Genomic DNA, 14,228 nt, shown 5'->3' with positions numbered 1-14,228 from the left:
AGGTCGCAATCAGGTACCCGATACCCGTACCCTACCCGATACCCGGCCGGGTACGGGTAGCTAGGTATCGTGTAGGGTACGGATACAGGTACCCGATTGCGACCCTGGTGCGGCCGGGTACGGGTACGGGTAAGGAATCAAAACCCGTTTGCGACCTCTGCCCCCAGAGCCCAAATAGTGACAACACCACCCCCATCTTCGTCGTGCTGATGCTGATGCTGCTGCTGCTGATGTCACAAACCCCGCAGCGACTTCAAGCGGCGTGGGAGGCCCGTCGCCCAGGCCACGCCGAGCGCTGTCTCGTCGACGCAGAGAGTGGCAGTAGCAAGAGTAGCTACATATGTAGTAGTATCTACTACACGTGTAGTAGCTACTACTACATAAGTAATAGGGGCATAAGTAGTAGCTACTACATAAGTACTACATAAGTAGTAGTAGCTACTACACGTGTAGTAGCTACTACTACATAAGTAATAGGGGCATAAGTAGTAGCTACTACATAAGTACTACATAAGTAGTAGCTACTACACGTGTAGTAGCTACTACTACATAAGTAATAGGGGCATAAGTAGTAGCTACTACATAAGTACTACATAAGTAGTAGTAGCTACTACATGTGTAGTAGCTACTACTACATAAGTAATAGGGGCATAAGTAGTAGCTACTACATAAGTACTACATAAGTAGTAGTAGCTACTACACGTGTAGTAGCTACTACTACATAAGTAATAGGGGCATAAGTAGTAGCTACTACATAAGTACTACATAAGTAGTAGCTACTACACGTGTAGTAGCTACTACTACTTATGTAGTACTTATGTAGTAGCTACTTCTTATGTAGTAGCTACTACTTATGTAGTACTTATGTAGTAGCTACTTTTTATGTAGTAGCTACTATTAGTAGCTACTACTTATGTACTACTTATGTAGTAGCTACTTCTCATGTAGTAGCTACTACTTATGTAGTAGCTACTACATAAGTAGTAGTAGTAGTTACTACACGTGTGGTAGCTGCATATGTAGCTACATATGTGTAGACTCATACAGAGACCCATAGCTACTACATAAGTAGTAGTAGCTACACGTGTAGTAGCTACTACTACACGTGTAGTAGCCACGGACGCCGCACTTTCAAGCTATCAATTCCGTTTCAGTGATTCTGCACTTGCTCTATTACTATAGTACTATACCGCCTTCGACTTTTACGAACGACCGGGTGTTTAAGGTTCGCGATTTGTCGTATTATCTGGCTATATAGCAAGTAAAAAATGCAATTACTTTACTGTGCAAATAAAAAAATTGTGTTTTAATATTTACGTGTTTTTATTTTATTTAGGGCCCCTTTATAACATCATATACTACAGGCCCTGCACTTAGCTTCATCCTGCACTGGGCCTGCGCCTCTGAAAGTGAGTCAAGAAAGTCAAACCGTGACCCTGACCCTCCAACATTGACCCTGATCCCGGTACTGACCGCCCCCCCCCACCACCACCCACCCCACCACCACCCCCACCACCACCCCACCACCCCCACCACCACCCACCACCACCACCCACCACCACCACCACCACCCCACCACCCCACCACCTCCCCACCACCCCCCCACCACCCCCCCACCACCTCCCCCACCACCTCCCCCACCACCCCCCCACCACCTCCCCCACCACCCCACCCCACCACCCACCAGCCAACCCACTAGTACCACCACCCACCACCCCCACCACCCCGCCACCACCCCCCCCCCCCCATGACACCCCCACCACCACCTCCCCCACCACCCCCCCACCACCCCCCCACCACCTCCCCCCACCACCTCCCCCACCACCCCCCCACCACCACTCCCACCACCTCCCCCACCACCCCCCCACCACCAAACCCCACCACCCCCCCACCACCTCCCCCACCACCCCACCCCACCACCCCCACCCCACCACCCACCCCACCAGCCAACCCACTACTACCACCACCCACCACCCCCCACCACCCCGCCACCACCCCCCCCCCCATGACACCCCCCACCACCACCCCCCCCACCACCCCCACCACCCCCCCACCACCAAACCCTACCACCTCCCCCACCACCTCTCCCACCACCTCCCCCACCACCCCCCATCACCACCTCCCCACCACCCCCACCACCACCCCACCACCTCCCCCACCACCTCTCCCACCACCTCCCCCACCACCCCCCACCACCTCCCCCACCACCTCCCCACCCCCACCACCCCCACCACCTCCCCCCACCACCCCCCACCACCACCCCCCCACCACCACCCACCACCCACCACCACCCCCACCACCACCCCCACCACCCCACCACCACCCCCCCACCAACACCCCCACCACCCCCCACCACCCCCCCACAACCACCCCCACCACCTCCCCCACCACCCCCCCACCACCACCTCCCCCACCACCCCCCCCACCACCAAACCGCACCACCTCCCCCACCACCACCACCCCCCACCACCCCCCCCACCACGCCCCCACCACCACCCCTTCATCCTCGCAGCGGCATTGGCGGCTTTTGGCTCAGCCACGTGACAAGGACGACGCTGTCGCGCTCGCGTGCTCCTGCGGCCGTCTGGAACGCTCTGCCTTCGCCAACAAACGGCAGCATTGGGCCCCAACATGGAGCGGGGTGTTGGGGGTTGAGGGGAGGGGAGGGGAGGGGACACCCTTTAATGGCATCATTAGTGTGCCGCCTTGACCTGCCCACGAGGGCTGCTAGCCGAGGCTGGGCTCTGGCAGGATAACTTAATTGAGAGATTAATTAGGGCAGAGACTTAAGTCAGGCGAGTGCTAATTGCCCTCGGGGCGAGTTGGGGCGTTGCGTTTGCTGCAGGGATGTGGGGGTGTTGGAGGATGGGGGGGGGTAGGCAAATTGTGAACAATCGTCAACTTGATTTTTGCGTTTTTCGCGCTCCACGTGGGTTTGTGTTTGCTGGGAGCTGCGTTGAGCTCAGTTGTGTCTCGACTTGGACGAGGAGTCTGTGCGTGTTGTGCTGCGTAGCCAATGGTCACATCGAGAAGGCGTCCTCGCTACACAGAGACCAACAGACTCACACAGAGATACACACTCATACAGAGACCCACGGACTCAAACAGAGACCCATAGACTCACACAGAGACCCATAGACTCACACAGAGACCCATATACTCACACAGAGACCCACACTCACACAGAGACCCACAGACTCACACAGAGACCCACAGATTCCCACAGAGACCCACACTCACACAGAGACTCATAGACTCACACAGACTCACACAGAGACCCATAGACTCACACAGAGACCCACACTCACACAGAGACCCATAGACTCACACAGAGACACATAGACTCACACAGAGACCCATAGACTCACACAGAGACCCACACTCACACAGAGACCCACAGACTCACACAGAGACCCACACACTCACACAGAGACCCGCAGACTCACACAGAGACCCACACTCACACAGAGACCCATAGACTCACACAGACTCACACAGAGACCCATAGACTCACACAGAGACCCGCAGACTCACACAAAGACCCACACTCACACAGAGACCCGCAGACTCACACAGAGACCCATAGACTCACACAGAGACCCACACTCACACAGAGACCCACACTCACACAGAGACCCGCAGACTCACACAAAGACCCACACTCACACAGAGACCCGCAGACCCACACAGAGACCCACACTCACACAGAGACCCATAGACTCACACAGAGACCCACACTCACACAGAGACCCACATACACAGAGACCCGCAGACTCACGCAGAGACCCATAGACTCACACAGACCCACAGTCTCACACAGAGACCCATAGACTCACACAGAGACCCATAGACTCACACACAGACCCATAGACTCACACAGACCCACAGTCTCACACAGAGACCCACAGACTCACACAGAGACCCATAGACTCACACAGAGACCCATAGACTCACACAGACCCACAGTCTCACACAGAGACCCATAGACTCACACAGAGACCCATAGACTCGCACAGAGACCCATAGACTCACACAGACCCACAGTCTCACACAGAGACCCACAGACTCACACAGAGACCCATAGACTCACACAGAGACCCATAGACTCACACAGACCCACAGTCTCACACAGAGACCCACAGACTCACACAGAGACCCATAGACTCACACAGAGACCCATAGACTCACAGAGACCCACAGTCTCACACAGAGAGCCACAGACTCACACAGAGACCCATAGACTCACACAGACCCACAGTCTCACACAGACCCACAGTCTCACACAGAGACCCACAGACTCACACAAAGACCCATAAACTCACACAGAGACCCACAGACTCACACAGAGACCCACAGACTCGCACAAAGACCCATAGACTCACACAGAGACCCATAAACTCACACAGACCCACAGTCTCACACAGAGACCCACAGACTCACACAGAGACCCATAGACTCGCACAGACCCACAGTCTCACACAGAGACCCACAGACTCACACAGAGACCCACAGACTCACACAGAGACCCATAGACTCGCACAGAGACCCACAGTCTCACACAGAGAGCCACAGACTCACACAGAGACCCATAGACTCACACAGACCCACAGTCTCACACAGACCCACAGTCTCACACAGAGACCCACAGACTCACACAAAGACCCATAAACTCACACAGAGACCCACAGACTCACACAGAGACCCACAGACTCGCACAGAGACCCATAGACTCACACAGAGACCCATAAACTCACACAGACCCACAGTCTCACACAGAGACCCACAGACTCACACAGAGACCCATAGACTCGCACAGACCCACAGTCTCACACAGCGACCCACAGACTCACACAGAGACCCACAGACTCACACAGAGACCCATAGACTCGCACAGAGACCCACAGACTCACACAGAGACCCACACTCACACAGAGACCCACATACACAGAGACCCACAGTCTCACACAGAGACCCACAGACTCACAGAGACCCATAGACTCGCACAGAGACCCACAGTCTCGTGTGCCGTGTCGGCCTTCATAGGTGGTGCTACTCACGAACAGCACTTGCCCCAACGGTCTGTCACAGGCTATACGGGCACCTTTTTCTGTGTCGCTAAAACAAAGAAAAAGATGCCCCATAAAGCCTTAACAGACTCCATAGTCGTTGGTTCTTTCGGTAAAGTCACGTGGGTAGAAAAATAACACATCACGACGTTTCGATCGCAACACAAGCAATCGTCATCAGGGTGGTACAACCACAGCAAGAAAACACTGCTGAACCTCAGACAGACTGTAGGGGCAAGTGCTGTTAGCGAGCGCCTATGAAGACCGGCACGGCACACGAGGGGGGGTGGGTGGCCAGCAACCACGCCCGGCCGCCTTTGTCTCCCCTAGTGGCGATGTTTACTACGCACCGCACCAGGTACTCATTTGAGGCCGAGTCGACCTAGGGGGGGGGGCAAGGACCGGTTCAGATAATCGTCACCGGTGTTGGTGGCCGTGAGCGGGAATCGAACTCGGGTGGCCGGGGTTTGTAGCGCAGCGTAGCGCTAACCGCTGCACCACCGCTCCCCCACACACAAACCACGCACCCACTCGGCTCCCCATCCATCCCCAGAATTAAACGAGGAGACTTCTCCGGCCTTTCTTTTCCTCTCTCTTCCGTGTCCCTTTACTTACCCGGCACGCCAAGGTTAATTTGATTTCCGTGACTTTGAGAGGGTGGGGTGGTGGTGGCGGTAGTGGTGGTGGAGGAATCGCACCAATTAAACCCCCTTAATGAACCCGCTTTGAGAAATTAAGGAGGCTGCAATTCAATCGCACGCGTCCACACGCCGCGTGTCTTACGAACACCTTTTTTCTGCCACCGCTGCTGCTTCTGCTGAAGAGGAGGTGGGATGATGATAATGATGGTGGGGGAGTGGGGAGGGTGGTGGGGGGAGAGAACAGCCCCTACCCCCCACCCCCCACGACTTCTTTAAATAATATTTTTTTTTTTTATGCGCTGAGCGAGAGATAAATTAGGATAATTAATGCGACAGGAATTGAGACCGCACCGGCATTTGAGGGTCAAGGGGCGGATGAGACGGGTGGGTTGGAGGCATCAACTCTGAGCCAAGGGGAGTGGCGGAAAAGTGTCACCTTGTTACACGCGGAAAGTGTCACCCTGTTACACACGGAAAGTGTCGCCTTGTTACAGGCTAGTCACTCCGGGGAAGGCGAGTTCCACAGACCCTGCTGAGCCGCGAGACATTAACTACCTCGCCTGGTGTGCAGGAGGTCGTGGGTTCGATCCCGACCCTGACGCCTGCTGCTGGATATTTTGAGTTTGCGTGTCTCTCTCTCTCTTATCATCATCACGGTGGCTAGGAGATGTTAACTACCTCGCCTGGTACACAGGAGGTCGTGGGTTCGATCCCGACCCTGACGCCTGCTGTATATTTGGAGTTTGCGTGTCTCTCTCTCTCATCATCATCACGGTGGCTAGGAGATGTTAACTACCTCGCCTGGTACACAGGAGGTCGTGGGTTCGATCCCGACCCTGACGCCTGCTGTATATTTGGAGTTTGCGTGTCTCTCTCTCTCATCATCATCACGGTGGCTAGGAGATGTTAACTACCTCGCCAGGTATACAGGAGGTGGTGGGTTCGATCCCGACCCTGACGCCTGCTGTATATTTGGAGTTTGCGTGTCTCTCTCTCTCATCATCATCACGGTGGCTAGGAGATGTTAACTACCTTGGGAAGCGTGACTCGGTGTGAGAATGAGTCGAGGAGACTTGTGACTTTTAAACAACTTTTATTGCCGCCAGCAGCAACAGCGCTGGAGGCGATTTCGATATGAAATACACAAAGTCACCAGCAAACAAATGGAAATAAACGTTATAAATCCACGCGCTGTGGCGCTAAAAGCACCGCGCACAACACGAAAGAAAAGCCACGTGGTGTTGGTGGTTGTGGTGGTTGTGGTGGTGGTTGTGGTGATGGTGGTGGTCATCGCGCACGCCACGGTGACGAGCGAGCGCTTCAGAAGGTGAACACCACGAGGGTGCCGTCCACGCTGGTACAGAGAGGGGCTTGTCCGGCTCCCCAGCGTTCGAAGAAGACGCGCTGCACATCACCGACATGTGTGTGAGTCGAGGAGAGAGCGGGTGGGTGAGCGAGTGTTTGATAGAGAGTGTTTTTAGTAGGTGGGTGGGGGAGTGAGTGAGAGAGTGAGTGGGTGGGTGAACGACCAGGTGAGTAAGTGAGTGAGAGCGTTGGTGGATGCGTGGGTGAGCGAGGGAGTGAGTGAGTGGGTGAACGAGCAGGTGAGTGAGTGGGTGGGTGCGTGGGCGAGGGAGTGAGTGAGTGGGTGAACGAGCAGGTGAGTGAGTGGGTGGGTGCGTGGGCGAGCGAGGGAGTGAGTGAGTGGGTGAACGAGTAGATGAGTGAGTGGGTGGGTGCATGGGCGAGCGAGGGAGTGAGTGAGTGAGTGGGTGAACGAGCAGGTGAGTGAGTGGGTGGGTGCATGGGCGAGCGAGGGAGTGGGTGGGTGAACGAGTAGGTGAGTGAGTGGGTGGGTGCGTGGGCGAGTGAGTGAGTGAGTGGGTGAGCGAGCAGGTGAGTGAGTGGATGGGTGCGTGGGCGAGTGAGTGAGTGAGTGGGTGAGCGAGCAGGTAAGTGAGTTAGTGGGTGCGTGGGCGAGGGAGTGAGTGAGTGGGTGAACGAGCAGTTGAGTGGTCGACTGAGTGAGTTAGCGAGTGAGCCGATGGTTTCGGAGTGGGCGGGCGGGCGGGCGCGTGGATGCGTTGGTAGGTGAGCGACTTAATGGCTTGACCGAGTGGGTAAAACGTGCGATCGCTTTGACAAAGTGGGTGATTAGGTGAGTGAGCGGGCGGGTGAGTGAACAAGTCAGTGATGTATGGCGAGTGAGTTGGGTGCGTGCGTTAGCGAGTGTGACATGCAGCAGCACTTGCCCCAACCAGTCTGCGTGAGCTACCCTGGGCATCTTTGACTTTGTACACGTGTCTGTCTGCTGCCTTGCCGAAGTTACGTGGGGAGCGGTGGTGCAGCGGTTAGCGCTACGCTGCGCTACGAACCCGGCGACCAGAGTTCGTTCCCCGCTCACGGCCAACACCACCGGTGACGTTCATCTGAACCGGTTGTGGGCCTCCCCTAGGTCGACTTGGCCTCAAACGAGTATCCGGTGCGGTGTGTAGTAAATATCGCCACTGGGGAGACAAAGGCAGCCGGGCGTGGTCGCTGGCCACCCCCTCCCCCCCGTGTGCCGTGCCGGCCTTCATAGGGTGCCGCTACTCGCGAACAGCACTTGCCCCTGCAGCCTGCGTGAGCTACCCTGGGCATCTTTGACTCTGTACACGTGTGTGGCTGCTGCCTTCCCCCAAGCTCTGTGATTGAGGGCGGGGAGGGGTGGGGGGGAAGGGGGGGCAGGCGGGGGGGAGGGGTGGGGTGGAGGGGTGGGGGGTGGGGGGGAAGTAGGGGGGAGGGGTGGGGGGAGGGGGGGGCAGGCGGGGGGTGGAGGGGAGGGGTGGGGGGAGGGTGAGGGGTGGGGGGGACGGGGGGCAGGTGGGGGGTGGAGGGGTGGGGAGGAAGGCAGGGGGGGGGAAGGGGGGGGCAGGCGGGTGGGGAGGGGTGGGGGGGGAGCAGGCGGGGGAGGGGTGGGGGGGAGGGGTGAGGGGAGGGGGTGCAGGCGGGGGGGGAGGGGCGGGGGGGACGGGGGGCAGGCGGGGGTGGGGGCTATTCCCCCTCTAATTAATTGACCGTTCGCCCCAACTCATCTGGCTGTCAATCACGGCCTCTCATTTACCCCTCCCCCCCCTAATTAATGGGATCCATTAATTAGCCTCGAGGGTTCATTAACGCAACTGACGGGCGCGAAGGGGTGAGACGCAGAGACACGGGAGAGAGAGAGAGAAAGTGATGTCTGTACTCTGCTTAAGTTCATCTTCTTGGTTCTTTCGGTAAAGTCACGTAGAAGGGAAGTAATAAAATAATAAAAATAAAACATAATAAAATTATTCTCACGACGTTTCGGGCACAACGCAAGCAGCCAGGTCCGTCGAGGCGACAGAGTCTGAATTGCCATTCAGACTCTGTCGCCTCGACGGACCTGGTTTTCACCTGAGGACGGCTGCTTGCGTTGTGGCCGAATCGTCGTGAGAATAATTTTATTATGTTTTATTTTTATTATTTTATTACTTCCCTTCTACGTTACTTTACCGAAAGAACCAAGAAGATGAATCCCTGCAGTCACGAAAGCTTTAAATCGAAATCTGCTTAAGTTGTTGAACTTCTTTCGCACCGCACGCTAATCGGAGGTGCGGGGGATGGACAAGAAACTGAACACTCAAAAGAACCGAAGAGTAACTCAAAGGGCACTTCTAAAGAAATTAGTTTTCAATCTCGACGTCCTAATATCGGATGGAAGAGCGTTCCAGACGGCCCCAGAAGAACATCTAAAAGCGCGCGACGCAGTGGCCATCTTTGTTCCATGGCCAATCAAGAGAGAGACACAGAGAGAGACGCACAGGGAAAGAGAGACACACACACAGGATAGACATACACACATACACAGGAAGAGAGAAACACACACACACACGAACACACACAGGATAGACAGAGAGACACACATATACAGAGAGAGACACACAGACACACACACACACAGGATAGACAAAGAGAGACACACAGGAAGAGACACACACACGCAGAGAGAGAGACACACACACGATCACACAGGGAGAGGGGAGACACGGGGAGAGAGATAGACACACACATGAACACACAGACACAGAGAGAGAGACACAGAGCGAGACGCATAGGGAGAGACGCACAGGGAGAGACACGCAAATTTCAAATATACAGCAGCAGGCGTCAGGGTCGGTGTCGAACCTACGACCTCCATGTATACCAGTCGAGGGAGTTAACATCTCACCACCGCGGCGCCCCTGCTCTACAGTTGTGAGTGGAGTTTCTGTGTTCTCCCCGTGTTCTGCAGTGTGAGTTTCTGTGCGTGAGTGACTGCAGTGAATGGATGGGTGAGTTAGTGGGTGAGAGGTTGAGTGGGTGGGTTAGTGGGTGAGTGAATGAGTGGGTGGGTTAGTGGGTGAGTGTTTGAGTGGGTGGGTGAGTGAGTTGGTGAGTGGGTGAGTGAATGGATTGGTGATTGAGTGGGTGGGTTAGTGGGTGAGTGAATGAGTGGGTGGGTTCGTGGGTGAGTGATTGGGTGGGTGGGTGAATGAGTTGGTGAGTGGGTGAGTGAATGGATGGGTGATTGAGTGGGTGGGTTAGTGGGTGAGTGATTGGGTGGGTGGGTGAATGAGTTGGTGAGTGGGTGAGTGAATGGATGGGTGAGTTAGTGGGCGAGTGATTGAGTGGGTGAGTTAGTGAGTTGGTGAGTGGGTGAGTGAATGGATGGGTGAGTTAGTGGGTGAGAGGTTGAGTGGGTGGGTTAGTGGGTGAGTAAATGGGTGGGTGGGTTCGTGGGTGAGTGATTGGGTGGGTGGGTGAATGAGTTGGTGAGTGAATGGATGGGTGAGTTAGTGGGTGAGAGGTTGAGTGGGTGGGTTAGTGGGTGAGTGAATGAGTGGGTGGGTTAGTGGGTGAGTGTTTGAGTGGGTGGGTGAGTGAGTTGGTGAGTGGGTGAGTGAATGGATTGGTGATTGAGTGGGTGGGTTAGTGGGTGAGTGAATGAGTGGGTGGGTTCGTGGGTGAGTGATTGGGTGGGTGGGTGAATGAGTTGGTGAGTGGGTGAGTGAATGGATGGGTGATTGAGTGGGTGGGTTAGTGGGTGAGTGATTGGGTGGGTGGGTGAATGAGTTGGTGAGTGGGTGAGTGAATGGATGGGTGAGTTAGTGGGTGAGAGGTTGAGTGGGTGGGTTAGTGGGTGAGTAAATGGGTGGGTGGGTTCGTGGGTGAGTGATTGGGTGGGTGGGTGGGTGAATGAGTTGTTGAGTGAATGGATGGGTGAGTTAGTGGGCGAGTGATTGAGTGGGTGGGTTAGTGAGTTGGTGAGTGGGTGAGTGAATGGGTGGGTGGGTTAGTGGGTGATTGATTGGGTGGGTGGGTGAATGAGTTGGTGAGTGAATGGCTGGGTGAGTTAGTGGGCGAGTGATGGAGTGGTTGGGTTCGTGAGTTGGTGAGTGGGTGAGTGAATGGGTGAGTGATTAAGTGGGTGTGTTAGTGGGTGAGTGAATGAGTGGGTGGGTTCGTGGGTGAGTGTTTGAGTGGGTGGGTGAGTGAGTTGGTAAGTGGGTGAGTGAATGGGTGAGTGATTGAGTGGGTGAGTGAATGAGTGGTTGGGTTCGTAGGTGAGTGATTAGGTGGGTGGGTGAATGAGTTGGTGAGTGGGTGAATGAATGGATGGGTGAGTTAGTGGGCGAGTGATTGAGTGGGTGGGTTAGTGAGTTTATGAGTGGGTGAGTTAATGGATGGGTGAGTTAGTGGGTGAGAGGTTGAGTGGGTGGGTTAGTGGGTGAGTAAATGGGTGAGTGGGTTCGTGGGTGAGTGATTGGGTGGGTGGGTGGGTGAATGAGTTGGTGAGTGAATGGATGGGTGAGTTAGTGGGCGAGTGATTGAGTGGGTGGGTTAGTGAGTTGGTGAGTGGGTGAGTGAATGGGTGGGTGGTTTCGTGGGTGAGTGATTGTGTGGGTGGGTGAATGAGTTGGTGAGTGAATGGCTGGGTGAGTTAGTGGACGAGTGATGGAGTGGGTGGGTGAGTGAGTTGGCGAGTGGGTGAGTGAATGGGTGAGTGATTGAGTGGGTGGGTTAGTGGGTGAGTGAATGAGTGGGTGGGTTAGTGGGCGAGTGATTGGGTGGGTGGGTGGGTGAATGAGTTGGTGAGTGGGTGAATGAATCGATGGGTGAGTTAGTGGGCGAGTGATTGAGTGGGTGGGTTAGTGGGTTGGTGAGTGAATCGATAGGTGAGTTAGTGGGCGAGTGATTGGGTGGGTGGGTGAATGAGTTGGTGAGTGAATGGCTGGGTGAGTTAGTGGGCGAGTGATTGAGTGGGTGGGTTAGTGAGTTGGTGAGTGGGTGAGTGAATGGGTGAGTGATTGAGTGGGTGGGTGGGTGAATGAGTTGGTGAGTGAATGGCTGGGTGAGTTAGTGGGCGAGTGATTGAGTGGGTGGGTTAGTGAGTTGGTGAGTGGGTGAGTGAATGGGTGAGTGATTGAGTGGGTGGGTTAGTGGGTGAGTGAATGAGTGGGTGGGTTAGTGGGCGAGTGATTGGGTGGGTGGGTGGGTGGGTGAATGAGTTGGTGAGTGGGTGAGTGAATCGATGGGTGAGTTAGTGGACGAGTGATTGAGTGGGTGGGTTAGTGAGTTGGTGAGTGGGTGAGCGAATGGGTGAAGTGGGAAATCAATGAGACACGTGTTGTTCTATCGGACACGTGCTGCCCTCTAGCGTCAAACACAAACATAGGGAAAGCAGTCGGCGATGCTGCTGCGTTAGCAGTGACAGCACTATGACCTTACAAGCATTGTATATATAATCGGCGACGTTTCGGGCAATGGCCCTTCTTCATGAAGAGACACCGAGCGGATGATACGAGTTGGAGAATGAACTTGTTCGCACCGTGAGGTCGATGAGAATTTACTTTTTTTCAAATATTTTCTGATGACCGTTTTTTTTTTAAATCGGCGCACGGATAGTTAGACTACTACTAGCAGTCGTAGCGATTGAGTAGCAAGACAAACCCCATTTCACAATCACACAATTATTCCTACTCAATGGTAAACTCCCCGGCTTGGGTAGGCCTCCATCCAGCAGTCGATTGACCCTGACTGCTGATGATGGTGATGGTGATGATAGGGGTGCCTTGGATAGGCATTCATCCAGCAGTGAATTGACCCTGGCTGCTGATGATGGTGATGGTGATGATAGGGGTGCCTTGGATAGGCATTCATCCAGCAGTCGATTGACCTTGACTGCTGATGACGGTGATGGTGATGATAGGGGTGCCTTGGATAGGCATTCATCCAGCAGTCGATTGACCCTGACTGCTGATGACGGTGATGGTGATGATAGGGGTGCCTTGGATAGGCCTCCATCCAGCAGTGAATTGACCCTGGCTCAAGATGACGACGACGACGACGACGATGATGTCTTCAATGGGATCGGTCGCTCATATTTGGAATGTGGAACACGCGTGGTCGTGGTGTGGGTCTGCCAAAGCGGACAATTCAGTCATCCTGCCAAAGCCATCACCATCCCCCCACCCCTCCCCTCCCCCACCCCCCTCCCCTCTCCCTCCATCGCACCCCCCTAACCCCCACCGTTTGCACGGCCCAGTGCTCTGTAGGGGTTAAGGTTGGTACTCCTCCATTGAAGGGCAAAATGATTTCATTTCAACTTGTATCTGCCAAGGACGCCCCAGGCCATGCCTAGCAAGCCTGGGGGGGTGGGGGGGGGTTGGGGAGGGGGTGGGGGTGTGGGGGGTTTTAGACATCCGCGGAAGTTCCTCAAGCTGCAAGTGGAACGATGCTTCGCGCGGTGCAGCGATGGCCAGAGGTCGCAAACGGGTTTTGATTCCTTACCCGTACCCGTACTCGGCCGTACCCGTACCCTACCCGTACCCGTACCCGGCCGTACCCGTATCCTACCCGTACCCGGCCGGGTTGCGGGTAGGGTACGGGTATCGGGTACCTGATTGCGACCTCTGGGATGAAGCCATGTTGCAGGCGCGGGTGGGTTGATTCTAGGAACTTGAATTGTGAGAAGAGACAAGACGTTGGGAAATGAGTGACAAACGGTGACTCATCAGTGACTCACGGCCTACCCGTACCCGTACCCGGCCGGGTACGGGTAGCCGGGTATCGGGTAGGGTACGGGTATCAGGTACCCGGTTGCGACCTCTGGTGATGACCAACGCACCGAGGGGCTGGCTGTTGATGATGATCCATCTCACCGGACATCTGTTGAGAAAAATAACAAAAAAAGCTTCATGGCTCATCGGATTCGTCCAGTAATGAAAACAGATTCTGGTGTTCCTCGATCAGCTACCAGAAGCTCAGGCCAACAGTTAGCCGGATTGATTTCATCCTGCTATTTATACTGTGTGTACATATACCGTGTGTTATGATCATATTGTATATACAATATATACACGGCAAGTGCCCCATTAACGCGTGGAGTTCACACGATAACGGAGTTCACACGATAACGCGTTTTTGCCATCAAGCGTTTTTTTTTTACATTCGGAAACACTTTTCGCACAACGCGGAA

General features: G+C 54.9%; 1 protein-coding gene across 1 annotated transcript in view; it reads left to right on the top strand.

Annotated features, from left to right (window-relative positions):
* The window catches only part of LOC144951400 (src kinase-associated phosphoprotein 2-like), a 42,287-nt gene extending 39,408 nt beyond the window's left edge, over positions 1–2,879 (top strand). Inside the window, exon 12 of the mRNA XM_078881638.1 lies at positions 2,846–2,879. Coding sequence (XP_078737764.1) covers positions 2,846–2,879 — 34 coding nt within the window. The remainder of the gene's footprint in view (positions 1–2,845) is intronic.
* The last annotated feature ends 11,349 nt before the right edge of the window (positions 2,880–14,228 follow it).

The sequence above is a fragment of the Lampetra fluviatilis genome, chromosome 62 (assembly GCF_964198595.1).
Source record: "Lampetra fluviatilis chromosome 62, kcLamFluv1.1, whole genome shotgun sequence".
NCBI classification, from domain to species: Eukaryota; Metazoa; Chordata; class Hyperoartia; order Petromyzontiformes; family Petromyzontidae; genus Lampetra; species Lampetra fluviatilis.
The sequence above is the reverse complement of the archived record's forward strand: the minus strand, read 5'-3'. Positions and strand labels throughout refer to the sequence as shown.